Source organism: Apium graveolens, chromosome 6 (genome assembly GCF_009905375.1).
Source record: "Apium graveolens cultivar Ventura chromosome 6, ASM990537v1, whole genome shotgun sequence".
NCBI classification, from domain to species: Eukaryota; Viridiplantae; Streptophyta; class Magnoliopsida; order Apiales; family Apiaceae; genus Apium; species Apium graveolens.
The window spans coordinates 266,543,768-266,569,691 of NC_133652.1; the positions used below are offsets into that span (position 1 = coordinate 266,543,768).

The following is a 25,924-nucleotide window of genomic DNA, read 5'->3' on the forward strand; positions in this document are numbered from 1 at the left end:
AAGAATCCCCGAGTCTTGTTGGATCAGTTCCGCCCTTAACCTATTGAGTAGAGTTTGCTATTAAAAAAATTAATTTTTAGACCGGTGAGGACATGAAAGACATGCAAAATATTCTAAATCGTTCTTCACTTTATCCTCCATAAAAATTCCGTAAATTTTAAATACGTGATTGGAGTGATATTATTTGCAATGCTGACTTCTCTAAAACTTCCATGTTCAGCTTGTAAGTAATTTAATGATACGAGTAGAATTAAAAATAAAATATTAATATTATTATTTTATAATTATTTTTTTATTATATATTCGGGACCCCCTAAAAAAAATCATGTGTCCGCCGGGCTAATAAATACGCCGAAATCTAAATTAATACGTCAAGAAAATTGTCACCTTAATCATAAAGTTAGAGAAAAGAAGAAAGTTAAATTGAAACAATTTTATTTATTCAGTTCCAAGGAGGTTTCTTTCTTTGTTTTAGCAGTTACAAGTAAGATTCCGTCCAATAGTTAAGAGTATTTACTCAACAACTTCGGTCGTAAACTTTGTAATAATCAACATACAAGGAGGCAAGCTGGATGGGGCCTAAGTAACGTTAGATTTCAAATCTGCAGTGATTGAATTTTCCACAATTTACTACTTCCTTTGTCGTCTTCACATCTCCATCCTCCCTTCTCTCACCATACACACAGTGACACAAACTACTCACTTAAGTGCACATGTTCACACACACACACATAATAAACATATAGCAAATAGCAACTGAACTTATTACATTCAAGTTGTAAAGTTATTAACATGACAATAAATTCTCAAGTCTTGATCATCCTCTCCCTTTCTCTACTTGTGCTCCTCCAATCTTCACTCTTTGCAAGTAAGCATCCCTTATTAAGCTCCTTTTAACTTCTCTGCTATCGTTTACTGCATGTTTGTCATTCCTTACAAGCAACTTATAAGTCGAAAAAATATAAATCTTTACCCATGTAAACTTTTTCTATAAGATTGAATCTTTTTTACCTTTTGATACTTGTAGTCTATAAAGATCAAATCTTTGAAAGTGGGTAATGAAAAGAATTGAACTTTTTAATCTTAAGTTCACTAGAATTAATAATATTGAGTAATTAATTGTAATTTAACATGTAAAAGTTGAATCTTTTTCTATTTGATTAAAGTTTGATGCTTGTAATCAATAAAGCTTAAGCCTTTGAAGTGGTTGATGAAAAGAATCGAACCTTTTAAGTTCACTAAAGTTAATAATCTTGAGTAATTAATTGTAATTTACATGAAATTTTTGAGATTATTATGTTGATATGTGATAGGTTCACAATCTTTTATTGGCGTGAATTATGGTCAACTTGCCGACAATTTACCGTCACCGGCGGTGACGGCTAAGCTTCTTGAATCAACGGCAATTGGGAAAGTTAGGCTTTACAATGCCGATCCGGCGATTGTTAAGGCATTGGCGAATACCGGAATTACGATGGTGATTGGATTGGCAAATGGAGAGATTCCAGGGATTGCGTCTGACCCGAATGTGGCGGGGCAGTGGGTCGGGGCAAATGTGTTGCAGTTTTACCCGGCTAGTAACATTGAGGTAATAACTGTTGGAAATGAGGTTATGACTTCTGGTGATCAAGGACTTATGTCTCAGCTCTTGCCTGCCATGCAAAATATTGAAAATGCCCTTAATTCAGGTCAATTTCTGCTCTATCTTTTCAAGTTTGTGTGTGTGGTTTATCGGTGTGTGAGTAGTGGCGGTTTGTCGGTGTGTGAGCAGTGGCCCGTAATTCTTCCACTGGGCGGGGGAGGGGTGATTGTTTTTAGAACACTTTTAAAGAAAAAAGGATCAATTTGTGGATGATTGATTTTTCTTAGGCTAGTTGCTTAATTTTACTTTTAATAGTATAAAGTAGGAGCATATTATTTAGCAAAAAAAAAAAAAAAGTAGGAGCATATTCCTAAAATTAAAATGTAACTTTAACAAAGGTACTGAACTTTTTCTCTACCTATATTGAAAAAAAGTATGGCTGGCATGATGATTTTGTTGGTTTATGCTAAATTTTGTTCATTTCACTCTTTGGTGTGTAATTGCCAAAGAAATAGACATTTCTTTTATCTTTTGCTTTGTCTTAAAATTGATATCTGTTTCTACTAACATGATGACTTGTTGCAGCTTCCTTGGGTGGGAAGGTCAAAGTTTCAACTGTACATTCAATGGCTGTGTTGGCAAATTCAGATCCACCATCGTCAGGGAGCTTCAATTCTGGATTTAGTGACACAATGAAAGCATTGTTGCAGTTTCAAAAAGCCACTGGTTCACCTTTTATGATTAATCCATATCCTTTTTTCGCATACCAAAGTGATCCAAGGCCAGAAACACTTGCATTTTGTTTATTTCAACCCAATGCAGGGAGGGTGGACTCTGCAAGCGGTATTAAGTACATGAACATGTTTGATGCTCAGGTAAGTACAATGGAACCAACCTGCTCGTGAAATATATCACTTCTCAATGCAAACTTTTACATAGAACTTTGAATCTATGGTTTTTAGTTATTGTTTTCAAATTTCAAATGAATTCCAAATTTCAGCTAAGATGGATGAAGGGTTCCTTGATAGTCCTAGCTCCTACATCTGCTTAGTAAGAATGTTGGTAGTGTTTGGTCCAGCCAAGTATCAATTGTATAAACATTTAATTAGGTGTTGAAAGTCATGGAAAGAAGCTTTCCTTAGACATTGTGATTCCATTGTTAGATATAAATAATTTCCTCAGATTATGACATATAACTTCTGTTTTAATGTTATCTATTTGACACAACTGATAGAGATTATCTAAATTGGCTTGCACGAGAGAAAGTGGATCTACGAAAACATTGTCAGCAGTCATCACTGTCCTACCTACTAGGTTGCATACTTTGTTAAACATACGACGATTATGACATAGCCTAATCCAGTCTCAAAATTACTTGATTACGACAATTTCAATTTATTTCTTGTACCAGATCGTAAGAAAAATCTTGCAGTGTATTTCTTTATCATGTCCAGTCGCAGCTTGCATACTTTTTTGTACAGACAACTTTGTCAATTTTTTCAACCACATTTTAAAATGGGTTTCTTTCTTATCCTTGATGTCTACATTATCTAGGTTAATATTTGAAATTTAGCATTTGTCTCCAGCAAATGCCTTTTGTAGAATCATAGTATGTTTAGAGCATCTAAGAACATGTGTTTTGTGGTTGTTGACATGTCTATATCTACGAAAAGTGGTTAAAACATCATCTCTCTCAAAATTCATTGTATATGGTAATGTTGGGTTAATAGTAGTTCAAACTGGGACCACTTAATGTGATTCATGTGGTATCTACTTTAGTACATTATGTAAGAACTGTTGGTTTGATTTTAATGTCACCCCTTCACTAAGCTAGTGGCTCACACTTTATCAGCCTGTCCCACATCAATTCACATGGATATGATTTGTATGTAGATTCCAGGCTTAAGTGCTAAGATTTTTGCAAGTCCGTGGACGGCTTCGGTCTTGACAGTAACAAATCCTGATTAGAGCAAAATATTTACCTGTATTTAACATATGTATCCTCCCATGCTTTGCAAGTACTGGAAATAGGCCTGTGTTAGGATTCTTCAATTTGTCAAACAATTTAAGATGAACTGTGTATAATTTTGACATAAAATATAGTAAATGGTTACCATTATGTTAGTGTAGGTTGATGCTGTAAAATCAGCCTTGAATTCGATGGGATTTAAGGAGATGGAGATTGTAGTTGCGGAGACAGGCTGGGCTTACAAGGGTGACCCCAATGAGGTTGGCCCTAGTGTGGATAATGCAAAAGCCTATAATGGGAATTTAATCAACCATCTTAGGTCAAATGTAGGAACTCCACTGATGCCTGGAAAATCAGTTGACACCTACATTTTTGCACTCTATGATGAGAATTTGAAACCCGGGCCTGGTTCAGAGCGTGCATTTGGACTTTATAAGCAGGATCTTTCTATGGTGTATGATGTTGGTCTCTCGAAGAATAGCCAGGTGAGTCATTCTTTCTTCAACTAACGTTAGTTAATTAATTACTGGACTTTAACAAGTTCTTGTGGATTCTGTTTTGGTTTGTGATTTCTAAATTCATAAGCCCCAAACAACCTAAGATATGCAATAATTTCAAACGATTAGCACTACTGAAATTTCATTATTTTTCTTCCGTTTCACTTTTTTTAATCAATTATTCCAGTCTCCTTAAGATTTTTTGACCTAGAATAATCACAGTTCAGAGCATGTCATATCAACTCGCGATGATTATATTGCTTATTTATATTCTTGTCTTTTCTGCAGACTCCGACAGCTCCAGCAACTCCTAAATCACCAACAACTCCGGCTAATCCATCACCAAAGACTGCAGCCTGGTGCGTCCCGAAGCCTGGCGTTTCCGATGCTCAGCTGCAATCAAATCTTGACTATGTTTGCGGTCATGGTCTTGATTGTAGCCCTATTCAACCAGGTGGCGCCTGTTATGAACCAGCAACTGTACAAGCTCATGCTGCATACGCAATGAATATTTACTATCAGAATTCTGGAAAAAGTCCAGGGGACTGTGATTTTGTGCAAACTGCAGTTCTCTCTTCTACTAATCCAAGTAAGTTCTCTTCCAAATTATTCAGTCGGGAAAAAAGAAAAGAAAATAAATTTGTAAGTATATTTCTGAGGTTTGATTTGCTCAACTTTACTTGTTTGTAGGTTATACTGGTTGTAACTACCCAGGTGGAAACTGAGGCTAAAATGATCATGAACATAGTATTGGTCATGATGATATTTTTTTGTGAATTAAATATGAACAATAAATAGATTATGTAGCTTTGGTGTAATTATCATATTAATAATGAAGTTTAATACTAGATTTGGCATTCAGAATTCAATTATGTAATATTAGTTAAGTCTGTCAATTTGTTATAGAATTACTTTGCATTGAGTTGCATAATAATAATCAATTTGTAATCAGAATTCCAAAATTTGTCATCTGTGTTTAGGGTTCCCAAGATACCGAAGATTTAGAAAAATCTACCAGCAAATATGTATTTAAACATTTTAATATAGTTTTTTTATATACAATCTTTATTTGTTCATTATTTCAAGTTCCCACCATACCTATGGTTAAGCATTTGCAGTAGGTGTGTCCCGAACTTTAAAGAAATGAAGATAGGGATTATATTCACAATACTTATAAAAATGGGTACCGAACATGCACATGCTAAATCTCATTATACACAGCACTGAGATAATTTATGGGCTGTATGATATGTTACTACATCGTTTACCTTAACCCCAGCACAAATGCCAATACAATATTTAATTATTCATTTGCAGAAATAGTTGAGCATAATAAATCACCAAGTACCTGAGACTCTTCAAGATAAAACCATGGTTGCCTTCAATGGTGTGTGGCTGATAAAAACATGTTTAAATTTTGTGTAAAAGCAGGTAGTTGATCCAAGTTTTTAGTAATTCCGGGCAAAAGGAGACATGAAATTATTCATGATCACCAATTCACCATGTATTGGTGGCCATTTTGTTTTCACTTTGGGTGAATGTTATGAACATTTACAAACAAATTAGTATAAAATAATATTAAAACAATAAATTATATTATATTAAAAAGGCTATTAAAATTCTAGTCCCCACTATAAAATGGTGACATTTTCCAAAATTTATAATAAATATTCAAATAGAAATTGAAATGATAAAACTTAAAGTCATATCTACCATATATGTAAAAATTGAGAATCTGAATTAATTAAACGAGATATTGACGATGGATTAATCGATAAAATGAAGATTAATTAAACAATATTTGATATGTTTTAGTTATATAATATATTAATTTTATTTATATATAACATATTCAAATTTACTAAAATTTTTGAAGAATAATTTAAAAAAAAATCATTTTTTTTAAAAAAATCAGGAATTCGGAAATTAGTGTGCATAATAGATTCCCTCAAATCCGACAACAGTAACGATAACGTTTACTTTTCTCCCCACTGTTCCGTTGATTACATGCTCAACTATACTTACACACAGATACATACATACATACATACATATGGGTTTAGGACAGTTTCCAGTTGAGTTATAGTTATCTCCCTCCATCAACACTAAAACTAAACCCTAATTACACATTTCAACTATTTGTAAAATAGATCAAAACTACAATTAGTTTAAATCCCTCATCATCATTTGCTGACTTTACTAATTACAATCATCTAATATAAACATAAATATACCCCCAACTATTATATAAGAAACAAGATAATGTCAGTAAATGAGCTAAAAGAGAGACACATGGAAGCTACAGACACACTCAATTCACTCAGACAACAATTGCACCAGAAACGCCTTCTTCTTCTCGACACCGATGGTTCCATCTTTTTCTTATTCTTAATCCTCTCTTCACATTTTAGTCTAATTATTGCAAGAAATAAGCAATCATGTGTTTAATTATTGTGATTTGGATCTGTAAATTTTGATATTATTATTGTTATTATTTGTAGTTGCTGACTACGCAAAGTCACAAGGCAAGACTGCTGTTACTTTCGGACCTACGGATCTCGTTTGTTGCAGGACTTTGCAAGGTCATTGCGGAAAGGTTGCCTCCGCCCCCTTTCCGTCTTTTAAATGTCTCTTTATTTACTATGTCGATTGCTTAATACGCGTGTGTTGTTCGAGGATATGCAGATTTATAATGTCGATTATAATTTTGGATAATGCTACTGTGATCATGCTTTATTTGCAACTATAACGGCTTTGTATGTGTATAGACTTTAGTTTCCGGCTTCTTGACATTTAATAGGGTAAGGCCAAGGTTTTACTTGAAGTTATAACTAAATAATTCCTCACTTCAGTATATCAATTGAGTATTTAAGACCATATGGCTATGTGAGCCCTAGGTGATCTAGAGTATTTTTTTAATAAATAGTATTGTGGGAAGCCTTCGTTAGTACTGTAATTATTTCTTAGTATTTATTCAGAAAACTGTTCTGAAGAGTTGCACCCCCTTACCTTCTCCGATGCCTATTTTTAGTTCCTATAAGCAACTCCTGATCAACACAGCCATCACTTTCTATTTTATGTTGTTTAAAATTTTGATGAGTAACGGACATCTCTTTTTAATTCTGGACAAATAAATAACAACCTTGAATATCCTTCAGGTATACTCATTAGACTGGACTCCCGAAAAGAATCGTATTGTTAGTGCATCCCAAGATGGGAGGTTAATAGTGTGGAATTCACTCACAAGCCAGAAAACTCATGCAATTAAGCTTCCATGTGCATGGGTAATGACATGTGCGTTCTCTCCAAGTGGGCAATCCGTTGCCTGTGGTGGCCTTGATAGTGTGTGCTCCATCTTTAATTTAAATACTCCCACTGACAAAGATGGAAATGTACCAGTGTCGAAGATGCTAAGTGGCCATAAGGGATATGTCTCTTCGTGTCAGTACGTTCCAGATGAAGACACTCACCTAATAACCAGTTCTGGGGATCAAACATGTATATTGTGGGATGTAACTACAGGTCTGAGGACTTCAGTGTTTGGGGGTGAATTTCAATCGGGGCACACAGGTGATGTGCTAAGGTCAGTTGCATGATTTTCGTTGATTTAATACATTTCATTTTAAGGAATTCTGTCATGTGATTTTTCTTCTAAAGCAGAGAAGGTGAAAAGAATTAGCTTTCTGAGTAATAGATTTAAGCCTAAACTTTTGATCTTGTTGATTAATAGCCTAAACTGATCTCCATAGGTTGTACTTCTGGGAGCTCTAGAACTTAGTTACATGGATCTGTGTGCTGTACAGACTTGTTGCAGTCTATCACTACTGCTCTTGATGTTGGATATGTTTGTGGTAAAAGGGCTATAGATTACTATCTTTGTTAGTATTATGCGATAATACATTATGCTTAGAAACTTCTTGTATAGTTGGTTAAAAAAAGAAAATTTAGGAGAGCAATCTTGAAGAGCACTGTTCTAGCCGTGAATGGCCTCTTAAATTTTCTGGAGAGCACATTAGTTGAATACCTAAAGCTCACTGCACTACAAACATGTCTAACTATACTTTGTACATTACTGCTTAGTGAGAGGTGGGATGGATAGTTACTGAAGTTATTATATTTCCTTTCCAAAATATTAACAGTTTTTTTCATCCAGTGTCTCATGCTTATCTCACAAATATACACCGTCATTCATTCAGTGTCTCAATTAACGGATCAAACTCAAGAATGTTCATCTCTGGATCTTGTGATACAACTGCGCGTCTATGGGACTCTCGTGTTGCCAGTCGAGCAGTTCGGACCTTTCATGGCCACGAGGGAGATGTCAATTCAGTGAAGTTCTTCCCAGATGGAAATAGATTTGGAACTGGTTCTGATGATGGATCAAGTAGATTATTTGACATCAGAACTGGGCATCAGCTCCAAGTATATAATCAGCGACATGCTGATAATGATATACCTCCTGTGACTTCGATTGCATTTTCCATATCAGGTCGGCTCCTTTTTGCAGGCTATGCCAATGGTGATTGTTATGTTTGGGATACTTTATTGGCAAAGGTACGAATTTAATTATTTATGTAAAACTATTTATGTGCATCTAGTAACTCTTGCCTGGTAATTAATGCCTATACACGTGATATATAATATATCTTTCTGCAATTAGCAACATATAGAAAAACATAAAAGTTCAGAAGAAAATGAGACTGAAGATTGATCTATAATTCTTCCAGAATCAGGCAAGATATAGGGTGCAAATCAAAAACTGAAATACAAAATTAAATTGAAAAAAATAATGCTCAGCATAAAATCAGTGCTGAAGTCTTCTCGGAATGATTTATGCCATGAGATCGGCTTTTGCAAAAACTAAAAAATTGAATTAATCATATGTTATATTTCTGGTGCCTTTTAAGCTTCATATATAATATATAAAAAAATTGGTGAGTGGTGACCTAGGCGTTCGCCTTGGTCACCTTACCCAAGGGCCGGCGCTGGCTCATCCTTATGGGCCACAATTCTGCAGAAGTTGTTATAGCTGAATATGCAGCTTGCTCCTCCATCGTATCAAGCAAAAAACTTTTTCCTTTTATTTTAATTACTTGTCCCACAATATGTGCACCATTGCCAATTTTGACCTCCGATACTTGTGATCTGTCCAACTCTTTGAAAAGTTCTCTTCATCTCTGGTCATGTGATTAGTACAACCACTATCTATTAGCCAACAGTCACTAGAGTTGCTGCTTGCAAAACAAGATGCAACGAACAATTACTCTTCCTCCTGATCTGCTCGTTTTCCAAATGAGCATTTCTTTAAGGTAGTACTCGAATCTACATATTTTTTATCTTGCCATCTTATTGCACTTCTCACATTTCACATCAAACCTTTCCAACATTTGAAAGGAGGATGACTGTTCTTCGGCCATGTTTGGATGGCGGAATTTTTTTGTATCTTTCATTCTTTCCCCTTTGCTGCTGCTGCTTGCATTTGAAGTAGAATCTTGTAAATTGAATACTTTTTCTAGAACTTATTCTTTTTATCGTTCTCTCCGTGTTTGATATGTAATTTGACTTGAAGTGCTCCTTCCAAGGAGCCTTCATCCCTTACTTAGCTCTGCCCATGTGACTGTTGACAGATCTTAAGTACTCCCTGCGGATGAAATAGTAGCATCAAACCTTTCGGGAAGAGTACCAAGTATTTTTTGTACTATAGTAGAATCAGAAACATCAGAGCCTTATCTTATTTGCTAAGCTAAAATTTTTACTAAACTCCTTTATTGTTTTTGACTCACTCACTGAATCTCGAATCCTCTGACCAAATTCAGAACTTGCATTCCTTTAATTCATTCATCTCCTTTATATTGAGTTTTGAGAAAATTCCAGATCTCGACTGCGGATTTTTTTTGTCATGATCCTTGTAAAGATTTCTGCAGAGACAGCTACAAGTAGCGTACATCTTACCCTTGAATTCTTTGATATCTTCTCTTTTTGATTCCTAATCTGAGCCGTGGGAGGATTTTCTGCCGAGGAACTTCGTACTCCTCTTCAACAGGTTGCCAGAGATCATTTGCCTCTAGATGTGCCTCCATTCTCGCTGCCCAGAGTTGGTAATTTTCACCTAAACGATGGTGGTGCTAGAGATGTGAATTGTTTCAAGATCCATAGAAAAATATAGAAGAAAGGTGTATGAGGGTTCTCTTGACTTAGTCACAAGTCAGAAGAGTGGCTCTGATACCAATTTGTTGGTTTGAAGATTATAAGAACAGCATCATATAAAAACAGTTAGAAGTTCTGAGCTGAAGATTGATAATTTCTTCCAGAATTTGGCCTTTATATAGGTTACAAATCAAAGTTGAACTACAAATTTAAATAAAAAAGATAGCGTTCAGCATAATATCAGTGCTGAAATATATTCTTGGAATGATTTATGCCATGAGATCAGCTTTTGCAATTACCGAGGCAATATTCAAACATTATCAATAGACACCAAAATATATCCTCATCCTTGACACTCGAGTGGTTGAATAATATGTACTTGAGAAGGAAAAGGAAAACACACGACTCGAAGTACAATTACATTATTAAGTAGCATATTTGGAATATCTGCATTTTGGAACACTTCGTAAAGTTTTATGGAGTATATATGCCTACAAGCCTACGTACAAACTTTACCTTTTATTTTACAATTCCCAAACCTTTTCAGTTTATCTCATTGTTCGAAATAGATCGATACACATGTCACATATGCTATGTTAGAAACTGAACTGGATTTACGATGCTTTCTCACTACTCATTTTTTGCATGATAGATGGTTTTGAACCTGGGGTCTCTCCATAATTCACATGAAGGTCGAATTAGTTGCCTAGGGTTGTCAGCTGATGGCAGCGCCCTATGTACAGGTAGTTGGGATACAAACCTAAAGGTTAGTAAAGTTTTTCTGAATATTAGTAGGGTTAATTGCATTTCACATCCCCGTGGTTGTTTCCATTGTCACTTCGATACCACTAGTTTGGATAATAGAGTATTAGTATTACTTTTGTTGTATGAGTATGGATACATAAGTTTAGAACTACTTGTTACCTTGCACCAGTTCTTATGTATACTTGTTTTGGTTTTCCAAAAAATCTTTTTTGGTTCGAAATTTCGGTATGTATTGGTAACTGATTATTTTAATTGAAGCCCATATTTCAAAATTATACATACTATAGCTTGCATTATCACAGCCAGTCGGCCCAAAAATTGAAAATTTATTTGCTTTCTACATGTATAACCTGCACACTGCTTCTAAATATAATTTGTATTAAGTATTCTTTTCGAAAAAATCTCCAAGCAAGCAAATAACAGTCAACTGACAGAATTTTAGGTTACAGTGACTTGTGTAGCATCAGTTTATTAGCGTGTTGAAGTTGTGTGCTAATTATGATATTCATCTAGCTTACTACAGAGCGTGATCTTATACACAATTACAGATTTTAAAATTATATTTTATGCTGGCAGATTTGGGCTTTTGGAGGGCACAGGACAGTGATATGAAATCCCGGTTATACATTGTATTTCTAGTCTCTTGACTCTTCAGGAACCAAACAGATCTCCACAGTACCATTGTGGTAAAATGCCATTAACCTTTACTTTTCCATCATGTAATTTTTGTGTATTGTGTAATAAGAATAACATGGTGTTTTAGAAATATAAAGGCCATTTGTTGGAGTATATTATTGTTATTATTATCATCAAGTATCAACTATTAAATTTATTATAGGTGTGATTCTGAGAATAGTTTAGATTCTGAGAACTCCTGAGCCCTGAGCAGTGAGCACTATTCATTTTGCAATGAGAAGTAATGGTCTCGTAGAAGTTAATGTGGAACAGTCTGTGATAAACCAACAACCAATAATGATAATGTTTAAGCAACAGAATTGGGGTATACTATGTGAAGGAGAAGAAACAAATAAATGAGAAAGGATATAGATTTGCATCAACTATAGAACTGTCTCATTGAAGCGTATTTGTGCTCTCATATGTGCCAGTCGATCACCTTTAGGATAAAACGACTTCCATGATGTTGCGAAAAGAATGCAGTCTCGCCCAGTTTGGAATTATAACTGATAGAGCTTTATGAAATGAACACCAGAAAGAAGAAGTGTATCCAATTACTTCTGATAGTGTTTTATTGAAGGATTACCGGAAAGAAGTGTATCATGTGCACTACTCTATACCCCATTTTGCAAAACCGGTCTTAATTTATTCAGCCAGCACGCACGTATGTGATGAAACACTAGAGAGAAATTGAATATAAAACGAGCGTGTTGCTCTATAAAACCATGAAAACTGAAAGCCTCTTTAGCATTTCAGTACTATAGGACATTTTTTTTATATTGCAATTTTCCATTTCATGCGATAAATTTGGATCATTGCATCTTATCCATCTCTTAGTTCTTTTGAGTAATTGAATACACGACGACGTCTCCTCCTCCGAGAGAACTTACTCTGAGCATAACTTCTTACTTTCGCACAACAAGACCTATTCATTTCGATACTCAAATGAGATGTTAATGTGAGACTCGAAATCCACATTTTCCCCTAGTTAAATGGAATAATAATTGAAGTTAGATATTACAACAGTGTAACTTTAACGTATCTGTAACTAGAATCAACAACAACAGATGTAACCTAGAAACATATAGGCAATATATTCCAATCTTCTTGGTGTTCTGCCTTTCCTTACAAATTGTTGCCAACTGCAAGACTAAAGGAACAAAACATCTTTGAGGAAACAAAGGAACATATATATAAGCCACTGCATGGAAAGCATATTCGCAGAGATCCCATACAGGTTTTCCACTGTAAAATGTTACAAGTAACCTGCATGATTAGCTAATTCGCTTTCACCCAGAAAACGCCTCTGAGACACCTCAATCTGTTTGAATTAGCCCGTAGCATAAGTGCGTAGAGCGTGTGTTGCTCTAGAGAGTCGAGGATTAGACAATTCCTGTCCGTAGCATTAACATTGTCATATACATAGAGCTGCTACAATGTTACTATGGTTGTGAAAACATGTCTCTGATAATCAATCCTTTTCAAATTTTAAGGATTCAGAAAATGAGCATAAGCGCTACTCAAATTTTGAAGATTAAGAATATGAGCATAACCACTTAAATGGCTGAATTTACGAGTGTGACCGTGCTTACTGCTGCTACTGAATTGCTGCCTTGAACATGTTTATTAAGCTTCTACATATCTGCACTGTATGAACTCTCTCCCTCAGAGATGTCATTTATAAACGGTGAACTCTGTACAGGCACTAGTCTGTCACTCAAGTGGTCAAGTGTGACATGGCCTTCCAATGCATTAACAAGCTGTTTTACACAGGAACATACTCTAAAATTATTCATTCAATACATGTAATATATGCATCTCAGAAATAAGTAGTAATCAGACAATCCTTAAACATTCGATTTTGGTTCATAGAATAGATGTATATTAGGGTAGAATGAAATTAATGAACTCATCATACCTGGCTCATTTTTGGGCGTCTCCTAGCAGAACGGTTGATACAGGCAGCAGAACATGCTACCATGCGTAGCATCTCCTCAGGATCATAGTTGTCCTCCAACCTGGGATCGACTAGCTGCTCGTAGCTTTCGCCCTCTACTGAACGCATTAGGATAGGCCTAGCCTGCACATCCATCATAAAAAATGGACACACAGGTATATCACACACATTTAAACTAGAAAAATCTGATTTCATCTTGGTTTCTGTTCAATTTGATGTTTGTTTATAACAAGATATTGCATCAATAGAAACTTTCAAAGATTAATGAAGGCGTTGGACGAAAGAACCAGATAGTATATGCATTGCAGAAACATAATGAAACCATGCCCATTGACAAAAGAACAACCATAGAAAGCACTGAATAGAGTAGGAGATTCATCTTACATACCCAGTCAGCAAGAGAATCACCCTGCGAGTTCACATTAATAGGACGCTTTCCAGATATCAGCTCCAAGAGCACGACACCAAAAGAATAAACATCAGATTTCTCAGTTAGCTTTCCGGTTGATGCATACTCAGGTGCTAGATATCTGCATTATCATACATATAGAGCTTATATCCTTTGAATGCAGATAAGCTTACTAATTGAGTTCATCATTAACTTTTGCAATTTAATGTAGGTCTTAGTTAGAATCACCCAAATGTTCCCATAATACGCGTTGACACATGAGTATAGTCGTCAGAGCAAAGCTTGGCCAATCCAAAATCTGCCACCTGTTAAACAAGATTATATAGAGACCTTAATGATTAACGGAAGCACTATGATAATATATAAAAGGTTCGGATCCTGGCAGAGAATTTCTGCAATGCTTCCTGGCATAAAATTGTCGCAGTGTGTCTTTCTATGCTTATTACCTGGGGAACCATGCCCCTCATTTTCACCTTTATGTGAAGAATAAGTGTGAAACGTATGTTGCAACATATAATTATCTATCTTAACTGAAGTAAGAAAATACCTTGGCTACATGTTTCTCATCAAGTAAAATGTTTGAAGTTTTGATATCCCTGTGGATGATGCGAGGATGACCTGTGCAAGACAACAATAAGTTCTCCAGATAAATTAAACAGAGGGAGACAAAGTTATGGAGAAAATTATTAACTTACAATCTTCATGAAGGTAAGCAAAACCTTTGGCTGCCCCGACTGCAGTTTGAATCCTTAAAGACCAATCCATCACTGCAACACCTTTTCCTGAAGGGTTAAATTTAGATTTATAAAATGATTGTTATAAGCAAACTTTAGAGAATTGAAATGATTATGAAGCCAGCAGTAATCAGTATAATAGTTTGAAAATTATAAAAGACGAGGCATACCATGAAGATGATGATCAAGGGTATCATTTTTTACGAATTCATAAACCAACATCCTTTTATCATCTGCAATGCAGTAACCAACCAGAGACACTAGGTGTCGGTGATGAACACGGCTAATGATGTCAACCTCAGCTTGGAATTCTCGTTCACCCTGGAAACTACCAGGTTTGAGACTTTTCACAGCTATCTCCTTGTCATTAGATAACAATCCTTTATAAACAAAACCAAAACCACCTTCTCCCAAAAGATTGGCCTTTCCAAATCCTCCGGTAGCATCTGCTAGCTCATCATAACTAAAATTGCTTTTGTTGAAGCCAAGGGCTAAGGCTGGATGTGGAGGTGGCATGGCAGGTTGATGGCGTCCGGATGAGCTCACCTCACTGTTACTAAATGCCATTGGTGGTGGAGGAGGTTGCCCTTCCCAGCCATATTTAGAGCTCACTCCTGTATTCCCTGATTGTGGTATATTAACACGATGTTCAGCTGGAGGATCGATTCCACCTGTGGGCTGTCCACTACTGTAGTTTGCATTACCTTCATGCAACAAGTAGAAATCAGAAGTGAAACATGGGGGAAAAGGGGGATAATGTACTTCAGTAGTTTCATCCGTTATCATGTCTGGCCATTATTTAGGTATACCTAATTATCGAAAACCTTTGAACCAATATTATTTTACATTAAGAATCATGTTGATAAGACACTTATGACTAAAAATAACTCCTCTATTGATATTGTGCATTACAGTCTGACTGCAATTTTCAATATTGCTAATATCATAATTAAGTGTTCCATGAGTATAACCAAGACTACAATTTAAAACATTGAGGTAGTAATGTAGTATGCTTTTGGGTGTGCATAGAAGGTTAAACAACATCTATATTCATAATATTTTGGAAATACTCAAGTTCATACTCTTTCCACGAGAATTTTCCCTATAGTAGATCATCTGTTCATGTGGCTTTCTGTTCTTCTTCTTTCTACAGAATGACCAATAGCATGCTAGCACAAAAAGGATCAACAATGCTGTCCCTCCAACAACTCCACCTATGATGGCTTTCTTTTGAACGTTAGATGTGCCTCCATCTGATTGTGAATCACCTGAGGAGGACGACTTTGACTTATGTTGGGGAGGAAGTTGTCTACCATTGTGAGGTGGTTGTGGACCATGTGAATTTTCACTGGATGGTGAAGGTGGTGGTGGGGACTTCTTGTTGTTGTCCTTGTCAGGGGGAGGTGGCGAGCTGTCTTGTGGGGGTGGTGGAGATCCTGATGACGAGCTTGGCGTTGGTGGTGATTGATTTGATGAATCTGATGATGATGGGGGAGAATTTGAAGACATTTTAGAAAAGGTTTGGATAATACCTATGCTGACAAATATGATGGCAATGGAAAGATTTTGAAGACATTCTAACGGAGGTCTGGATATGATCTTCACAAAAAATGTCTGCAGCAGACCCTGCCTCTCTTCCAAACAGTAAGCACTGGTATTCAAAATTCATAAGCTTATCCGTTAGTGAAACTTGTTCATTGTTTTGAAACATACTTATTGATGGTCAGTATTTAGTTTTACACCAAAATACAAGCCAAATGTTTAGGACCAGACAAATGTCAGTCTTTGCACTTTTAATGCTCTGAAGTAGCTTTATTGCAATGAGGAACAATGTTGGAGTAGACAGCCAATATTGGTCATGTTTTTGACATGGGACATGTCGCTAACACTAGCAATTCTTTTAGTTGAACTGACATAGGAAGACAACCTAAACTAGCTCTCCAAAGCAACTACTTTGTATTTGGTGAAACATCAACTTCTAGAATTTGCCTCAAAATCCAAGCCAGGATAAGCATTAGCTTGCAATGGATCCTGCGCTCATTAGAAAATGTAGGTACGCATATTACAAAAGATCCTGCTTCCATCGCTACTTGTAATCGCTAATCAGGCCGGACCTTTTCCCCAAGGCAAACATGTCCCATTGATATTCTATCTCTTTCAACATACGTATCAACCATTATATCCTAATACCATTCTTGTTATCCCTCTTTTGTTTGGCTTTTGATCCTCTTACAGAGAACATCTGACAATTTTGACATCCAACAACTGAGATTGCCTCCAAATAAAGAAGGGGGATATGGAAGCCTGATTCAGTAATGAGTAACTTTTATCCTTGTTTCCCGCCATGATGTTGATATTCATCCAGCAATCATGATAGCTTCAACCCTTCAAATGTTACAATCTTACAGTTACTGTATAATTTCATTACCTAAACTCGAACATAAAATCAAATGCAATTAAGAAAATGCCACGAACGTCAAATAACTCAAATCTATTTACTTCATATTGTACATTACCACAACAGATCATGTTCAAAAATTCACACAACCATAAGATTACTTCTCCTATACGTACAAATGGTATGGTTAATAACTATGGACAAACTGTTTTTCCTAAACCTACCCTTCTACATACAAATAATTAACATTTTCAGGTCTAGTATAACAAGCTTTACATAGTTTTCCAGAAACTTGAAAGAAGCTAAAGAAAAGCCTTTTAAAGAATGTGAAAGGAAGAAAGGGAAGTGGAAGTATGATGTTACTCTCTTGTCTACCCCCGAGTCCCGTGTGTTTTCCCCTTTGTGCATCGCCAAATGTTGGAGGCCTTGTTTTCCGACTTTCTTCACTTTTCTCTCCATATTCTGGCAAAAATTGCAGAGAACACGCGTTGGTTAGAATAGTTCAGAATTTTTCGTCTCCCCTTTACTTTTCTGTTTCTTTCAAAAAATCACCCTGGAACCCGGTGTTAAGCATCACTGGCCTCACTACCCTCACTAGCCTCCTTGTCCTGAGCTTCCTTCTGCTTTATTTCCCCCAATGTTTGTCTCCAATTAAAATAAGTCCCAAACAATTGTTCAATGTCCTCAAGATTTCTCCCATGTGTTTCCGGAAATAATGTGAACATAAACACCCACCCAATAGCTGCAATCACCGCGAATAAAAAGAATGTACCACCAATTGTCATGGCCTTGTACATAGAAATAAATGTCATTCCAATTGTGCCACTTATGCCGCGATTAACAGCCACTCCGATACTACAACCTATGGCCCTGAACCTCAGTGGGAACACCTCCGAGCTATAGACCCAGGCAATTGGCCCCATTCCACTAGAAAATATTGATACGAAACCTAACAGCCCTGTTATTGCCAAGGCAACAGCCCAATCAACGGTATGATCCTCGTTGTTGATGACAGTTAACGACGTTGCTAACATCACTAGAAAAATAACCATTCCTCCCATACTTGTTAGCATTAATGGGCGTCGTCCAATCTTGTCTAACAAAAATGTTGAAAGCAAAACAAATATGGTTTTGCAAAATCCAACAGCAACAGTGCAAAGTAGTTGCTGATCAGAACTTGTTATTCCAGCTTGTTCAAAGATTCGCGGACTATATAAAACAACAGCGTCTATGCCACTTGCTTGCTGGAAAAAATGAATACCAATTCCAGTAATAGAAGCGTGACGAACAGCTGGTGTAGGATTAATGAGAAATTCTTTCCATATCCCTTCAGGCGAATGTTGTTTTGACATAGGGACAACATCTTCATTGCAATCTTCAGGGATGCCTGCAGCTGCTTTGATAACGAGTAATCTTTCAAGACCTTCTTCTTTGCTGTCTGAAGTTTTTTCAGAACACATCTAGCGTCCCCAAGCCGACCTCTCAGGAAGAGCCAACGTGGTGACTCGGGCATGTATAGAACACCAGCAGCTAATGCAAGAGAAGGAATTGCTCCGATTCCAAGCATCAGTCGCCAACCTAACCACAGTGGTAGCTTGGCAAATACATAATTTGATACGTACCCAAGTAACACACCTGGTAAAAACATAAATGATGTCATATTTATTACAAATTTATTACATCGGCTTACCCTTAGCGGATACCCCTTCCCTCCCATATTTGGTAATAAGAGGTTGAAGGTTCAATCCACAGTTGAGGTGCCGCCCTCTAGCACCAACATTAAAATGCATAATCAATGAAAAATATCACAACAAAAATTATCTTAAAATGTGAGGATTAACATACCGCTATTTGTGAAAACTTGTGGGAATGAGGTGAGAAAACCACGGTATGATGGTGGAGCAACCTCGGTGGTGTAGACCGGAGCAATCATCATGGCATAACCTACTCCAATTCCAGCGACAAACCGCCCAACCATCAGAAAAGCAAAGTTTGTAGCAAATCCCATTAGTAAAGCACCCGCAAAGAATATGAGGCCTGCTAATACCATAGTATAACGCCTGCCAATTAGATCAGATGTTTTACCAGCAGCTGCAGAACCAAATAGAGAATAAATGTTGATTATTCCGACAATAACTTCAACTTGTACGTCGGTGAAATGCAGATCCTCTCTGATATACATAGCTGCTCCGCTCATTACTCCAGTATCTTCCAATAGAAAACCAAATCAAACAAAAAAATTATTCACATAAAAAATATTATGAGTATCACATTGGAAATAAGCTAAGAGAAAAAAAACATACCATAACCAAGTAAGACAGAACTCATGGAAGCTAAAATGGCACAAGCAAAAGCATACTTGTTTGTTTTCCGGCCACCAGAATTTTCATCCATATTCGATTGAAAATCAGAATTCGAGAAAGAGTCCAATGCTCGATATTTAGAAGTAGGCATGCATAAAACTCAAGAAAACACTTGCAAGAAATCTGTTTTCTGGTTCTTAAAATCTGTAACGATGGTGTAAAATGGAGGTTTATCCCCTCCATTATTTTAGAGATATGCAATCTATGAAATATACAACTGTCAGATTTCAAAATCTCATCTTTTCTGAACCACAAAATTAACAAGATACTTTTACCATCCAAACATACAATTATATCATTCAAGGCACAAATGTAGGAGGGATATAGATCAATAAAAACCACAATAATTTTAACAATATGCTAAAAATTAATTAGCAAAAGCAAAATACCATTTAAATATTGATACCATTGGGCAAATTCTTTTCAATAGATTACCACATAAGAAATGGGTAATTGTTCTTTGACACCCTTATTCTAAATTATCGTGTGATGGTTAATAATCACACATACTCCAACACATACTAAGGGCTTCTCTAAAACTACCCTCTACACAGAGCTAATATAACATCTTTGAACCCTAAATTCATCTGACTGCTAAACTTCACTCTCGCGACTCTTTGCTTCAGCAGCTTCTTTTGCCTTCAAATCCTTCAATGTCTTCCTCCAGCCAAAGTAGCTGCCAAACAATAACTCAATTTCTTCGAGATTTCTACCTTGTGTCTCGGGGAACATTGTGTACATAAAGACCCATCCGATAGATGCAACCACAGCAAATAAAAGGAATGCACCACCAATAGTCATGGCTTTGTACATCGATATAAATGTCATTCCAATTATGCCACTCATGCCACGGTTAACTGCCACTCCGATACTACAACCTTGAGCTCTTAGCCTCAAAGGGAACACCTCGGAGCTATAGACCCAAGCAATTGGACCCATGCCACTTGAAAATATCGACACAAAAGCATACACTGTAAATATTGCCAAACCAACAGCCCAATGAACAGTATGATGTGATTTGTTAATAACCGTCAATGAGCCTGCCAGTACAAATAGAGCAATAACCATACCCCCCATACTTGTTAGCATCAGGGGGCGTCGTCCAATTTTGTCCAGCTGAAACGTTGATATCAGAATAAAGACTGTTTTGCAGACTCCAACAGCAATTGTCGCAAGGAGCTTTTTACTATTACTTTTGATACCAGCTTTTTCAAAAATTCGAGGGCTGTATAAAACAACAGCATCAATACCACAAGCCTGTTGGAAGAAATGAATACCAATACCCGTAATTGCAGCGTGGCGAACAGGTTTTGTAGGGTGAAGAATCAATTCTTTCCACACTGCTTCGTCTTTGGTACGTTTTGGAACTTGAACAACATCGTCATTACAATCTTTATCAATCCCAGCAGCTTCCTTAATATCAGACAGTCTTTGGTGAGCTTCTTCTTTGGAAGTAGAAGTTTTCTCAAGTACAGTCCTCGCTTCACCAAGTCGACCCTGCATAACGAGCCAACGTGGGGACTCTGGCATATATAACACAATTATGGCCAAGGCAACTGAAGGAAATGCTCCAATTCCCAGCATAATTCTCCAGCCTAACCAAAGTGGGCACTTGGCAAATGCAAAGTTGGATACATACCCGAGCAACACACCTGATAAAGTGTCACACACATAAGCAAATTTGGTTTACATATAAAAAATTATCATCATACATGAATTATTACTTACTAGGTACCCTCATCTTAGGTAATGATGAAACATATAAACATATGTAAGTTTACCAATATTATAAAACAGTTGGACTGATAGCTATCTTCTTTCTAAACGTGTACAAAAAAACAATTATACTGCTGCATTATTAAAGGTATGAGTCATGGGATACAGGGCCACAAAAACGAGATAAAAATTTGTAAACATCTCTAATTGTCCTAAGAATTTACACCATATCTATGATTCACATATGCATACAAAATTCCTATCAAAACACACATAAATATCTCTTAAACACTACAATTTGTATATATGACCGATAACCTCTTGATCTAGCAGTATCACCATGTCAAGTAAACTTGAATAGTGATTGTAAATCTATGCCATATAGTGAGGCAAAAGAGATTGTGAGATAGATCAGTACAATAACAAAGTTGTGCTAAACATTAAGAACCGTATCCGTTTATATCCTTATCTCTTTATTTTTTCCGTTTATTCACAATTAATATATCGGAAACGAACGAGGAAAAAGAAAAGGTACAAGTAACTAAAACGCACCAGAATTAATGAAAACCTCAGGAAAAGAAGTGAGGAAACCACGGGAAGACGACGGAGCAACCTCGGCAGTGTAGACGGGAGCGATCATCATGGCATAACCGACACCAATTCCAGCAACAAAGCGACCAAACATGAGAAAGGCAAAGTTTGTAGCAAGCCCCATGAAAATGGCTCCTAGAAAAAATATGATACCAGCTAGTACCATGGTGTAACGTCTGCCTATCCAGTCCGAGGTCCTTCCGGCTATGGCCGAACCAAGAAGAGAGTAGATGTTGATGATTCCGATGATTATTTCGATTTGAACGTCGGAGAAATGGAGATCTTCCTTTATGTATATTGATGCTCCACTCAACACTCCGGTGTCTTCAAACAAAATAAAACACAAATTATTACTAACAACATAGATGGCAGTGAGACGGAATCAGAATTCTAAAATATTCAATTTAATATTTAAAATTAGAGACGATAATTAAAACGAGTACCTTACAGGGACGTACATGTGAGTTTACGAAGAAATCATAACTCTAAAAAATTTCGAATAATACAATATTTACAAACGATAATCAAACAAACTGAGTACCATACAAAAAAAATACATGGACGAAATCATAACTCTAAAAGATCCGGAATAATACAACTTTAAAAAACATTACGTGATTAGAAAGATCAACAAGAAAAAGATGATACGTACCATAGCCGAGTAAGATGGAATTCATGGAAGCTAAAAGAGCACAAGCAAAAGCATACTTATTCCTTTTAGGTTTAGGCTTGTTAGTATCATATGAATCGACGGAAACTTCGCCGGTAATCATAGAAGCTCCGGTCATATTTAGAAGAGAGAAAATAAAGGAGAGTGAGAGCAATACTAGTAAAGAGTTTGTTGCAGATGAGGCTAATAATATCCTACATTGCACTCCTTATATAGAGAACCTATACTACACCGACTGATAAAATTTTATCCCGAGTTGACACGGACTCATCTTGTTTAACGATAAAATTGGTGATGAAGGTTTAATTCTGTTATGATTCTAATTAAATGTAAAAATATTCGGAATCTTAGAGATATAGTAATCATATCATTTAAGATCAAATCATGTTTATGAATTTTATTTTTATTGACTGATTTAATAAAAAAATGATCTTTTTCCCCTTTTTATAAATTTACGATTAGAAAATAATAAATAATTGGATATAAGTAAATCAAAGCAGATTTGGTTAGGACTATGAGATTACTTCAGTTGCTTTAATTTACCTAGAATCTTTATCTAAACAGTCACAGTAAAAACAGACAGTTGCAATGCTGAGGAATACAAGATAAATTGATCCATTAAATTAGGATCCAAAAACACTTTTTCAACTCTTCTTTTAACTGTCAGTCTCTCACTACTGGTAGTGGGAAAAGTTGCATTTTATGACCTTTTTTTTAAATATATGATATATTTATTTTTCCTAAATTAATTTGACTTATTTATTCAGATTACAATGTTTTATTTTACGTTTATGAAAACAATTAGAATTTAAAATAATAGTTATACGGGTATTATATAATCTTTGAATAATCATCTTTATATATTTTTATATATTTTAGAAGTGAGTATATATTCTCGAAAAATCTTAAGTGACAACTTGAATTGAAAACCTAAAAATAAGTTATTGTTATAACTTGAGATATCTCGTAATGCTAATTTAATACGTGTAATATAGTAAAATTAATATTAGCATCGATTACTAGTAATATTTTAATAATAAAATTATAGATTATTTAAGATTGAATTAAAATTAAGATCGATTAGTATTGTTTTCTACTTGTATACTTAAAACTAATTAAGAACGTAGTAAGTTATTACTAACAAAGCCAGGGTAGTGTAAGTTCAATTAACTCAGTTCCATTGAGGGGAGATGATGAAATGGGTTAAATTAGTTTCTAATTTTTATTTTAGATTTGATTTTTATTTGATCACTAGTTTAAGTCTCTTGTATTATATGGGTTCTTCTTAATATTTAAATTTCCGTTATATTATAATTTTAAAATATTTATATAAATATAAAATAATTATAAATTTATAATAATAATAATAATAATAATAATAGGATAACATGTGGTCGTAATTTAGTAGGATAAGTATACAATGTCTAGTAGTTTAAAAATTTAGTAGTTAAGCGGATATATAACGCTTTAATTATATTCTAATAATAAAATAAGTTGTGTTCGTAATGACTATCCCTAGTGTTAGGTCCCAATGTGTTTGTAGAAGCGGGGTTGAATACAAACAGTACCGAATAATCGAATTAAATGCGGAATAAAAAATATGAAACAAAATTCAAGTTAAATAAAAATATTATTAAACTTGAAAAGTGTTACAACAACTGTATCGATTACAAGGAATTAATCTCAAATTAATTATCACAAATTTAGAATAAATTCGACATGAACTTTTTCTATTTTTGCAATAATTAGAATCAAATGCTAAACGCGATTTGAGATTAAGTTCTAGGGATTTTGATCCGCTAGATTGTTACACAAGAACAAGATAATGATTTCTAGTGGTTTGGATTTAACTTTACTAGCTAGAAATTGTGATCTTGATTTTAGCAGAGAAGAGATGATATATTTTTCAGCTTCTGCTTTTCTTTGTTCTTGAACTGTTTTCGGATGGATGATTGACTTCTGTTGCTTCTGTTGTTTAAATAATAAAACAACCACCTGATTTGTTGGCAAGACAATCCTTTTAGCTCAGCAAGACAATCCATTGAGCTAGCAAGACTTTCGGTGAGACTATTGATTGAACTAGCAAGACAATCAGAATGAACTGGCAAGACAATCCTCCTCCCAGTGTAATTTTCGGTATGACAATTGAAATGACTTGGCATGATAATCGGTATGACAATCCAGATTGTCATGCTAGTTCATTTTCAATTGTCTTGCTGATTTAAACTGATTTTAATTCAAAAAGCAATTCTGAAAAATCTTAATATTAATTCAGAATTAATTAATCAATTAATTCAATTAATAAATAAATTAATCTTTGCAGATATAATTTATTTTCTTAATTAAATTATATGACTTAATTAATTAATAGAGAATTAATATTAATCTTGAGCAGCAACCATTCTTCTGAAAATCTTCTGATAATCACAGTCAATTATGAATCAATTCCACCACTTCAATGTTGACACTCGATGTACTGTCTGGTTCATGAGTGACTAACTTCCGTGACGTTTCTTCATGTCTTGACTTTGATACTTTGATTTTCTTCAGATTAAATCCTTGTAATTAATGATACTCTAACGAGATCTCTGTCACTTGATTAAATCCACACTCTTGATTTATATCACTGAGGCATGATCAATTTCTTGAACTTCTTCCAGTGAATTAATTCCTCAAGTCTGTAGATGAACCTTGTTTCTGAATCCTTTGACAGATATTACTTTGCGAGATCTCTCTGACGGTCGATCCACTATTTACTTATTACATTCTTATTTGAGTTGAGTTGAATCCTCGAATATACAAATAGGCTATAACATATGACTTACAATCTCCCCCTATTTGTTTGTTAGACAATAACACACAAATACCTAGAGGATAACTCAACTAACAAATAAGAAAAAGATATAAAAAGAAATACAAAGTAAATAGTAGAAAAGTTCTGGACTAGATTTAACATTTTCCAGATTCCAAGTAGATGTTCCTCTAGACTGAACATATCTTCAAGTAGTTCCATCTTCATTTGTACAACCACATTTCCTGTTGAGAAGCCCATATCTCTCTTGCTTCTCCCCCTATGAGAATCAACTGATTAAAGAAGATCACCTTCGTTTACCACCTCTCCCGTACAATAGGATCCGCAGATAAAAACCAATGGTACTCCCCTTTTGAAAACAGCTTATTCCCTTACTAGAAAATCACCTTGTGTTTACCACCTCTCCCGTACAATAGGATCCGTAGTTACAAACAACAATGGTGTGGTGTAGTGTACATGTAGGATCTTTTTCTTACTCCCTGCTATTTCTCCCCCTTAGTTGAGGAATCCTCCAAACTATTACTTAAGCTTTTATCTCCCCCTTAGTGAAGGAATGTATGCCGTCGTCTGAAGAAGTTCTCATATTTCACTTGGTTGGAAAAGAAATAACAAGTAGTTTCTCTTTCTTCCTCACTGTGA

The 25,924-nt window shown here is 35.5% G+C and overlaps 4 protein-coding genes and 1 pseudogene across 4 annotated transcripts; 2 read left to right on the forward strand and 3 right to left on the reverse strand.

Annotated features, from left to right (window-relative positions):
• Nucleotides 1-526: 526 nt before the first annotated feature.
• On the forward strand, nt 527-4,944 carry LOC141667387 (glucan endo-1,3-beta-D-glucosidase-like). The gene is made up of 6 exons (XM_074473862.1): nt 527-868; nt 1,314-1,688; nt 2,168-2,457; nt 3,713-4,036; nt 4,337-4,637; nt 4,739-4,944. The coding sequence occupies exons 1-6, from the start codon at nt 793-795 to the stop codon at nt 4,771-4,773; spliced, it is 1,401 nt and encodes a 466-aa protein (XP_074329963.1). The 5' UTR covers nt 527-792; the 3' UTR covers nt 4,774-4,944.
• A 1,151-nt stretch (nt 4,945-6,095) lies between these two features.
• Nucleotides 6,096-11,749, forward strand: LOC141667763 (guanine nucleotide-binding protein subunit beta). Its single transcript, XM_074474375.1, has 6 exons — nt 6,096-6,416; nt 6,550-6,644; nt 7,207-7,631; nt 8,245-8,602; nt 10,848-10,961; nt 11,537-11,749. The coding sequence occupies exons 1-6, from the start codon at nt 6,311-6,313 to the stop codon at nt 11,570-11,572; spliced, it is 1,134 nt and encodes a 377-aa protein (XP_074330476.1). The 5' UTR covers nt 6,096-6,310; the 3' UTR covers nt 11,573-11,749.
• Nucleotides 11,750-12,509: 760 nt separating this feature from the next.
• LOC141667650 (proline-rich receptor-like protein kinase PERK4) lies at nt 12,510-16,442 on the reverse strand. The gene is made up of 8 exons (XM_074474218.1): nt 15,818-16,442; nt 14,906-15,439; nt 14,697-14,783; nt 14,549-14,619; nt 14,230-14,306; nt 13,981-14,122; nt 13,554-13,715; nt 12,510-13,395 (listed from the first exon to the last, which is right to left on the reverse strand). The coding sequence occupies exons 1-8, from the start codon at nt 16,242-16,244 to the stop codon at nt 13,270-13,272; spliced, it is 1,626 nt and encodes a 541-aa protein (XP_074330319.1). The 5' UTR covers nt 16,245-16,442; the 3' UTR covers nt 12,510-13,269.
• Nucleotides 16,443-17,229: 787 nt separating this feature from the next.
• On the reverse strand, nt 17,230-19,663 carry LOC141664119 (putative polyol transporter 2; annotated as a pseudogene).
• Nucleotides 19,664-19,867: 204 nt separating this feature from the next.
• On the reverse strand, nt 19,868-22,660 carry LOC141667392 (putative polyol transporter 1). The gene is made up of 3 exons (XM_074473872.1): nt 22,456-22,660; nt 21,765-22,127; nt 19,868-21,148 (listed from the first exon to the last, which is right to left on the reverse strand). Exons 1-3 carry the CDS (start codon nt 22,589-22,591, stop codon nt 20,091-20,093), a joined length of 1,557 nt encoding a protein of 518 aa, XP_074329973.1. The 5' UTR covers nt 22,592-22,660; the 3' UTR covers nt 19,868-20,090.
• Nucleotides 22,661-25,924: the final 3,264 nt, after the last annotated feature.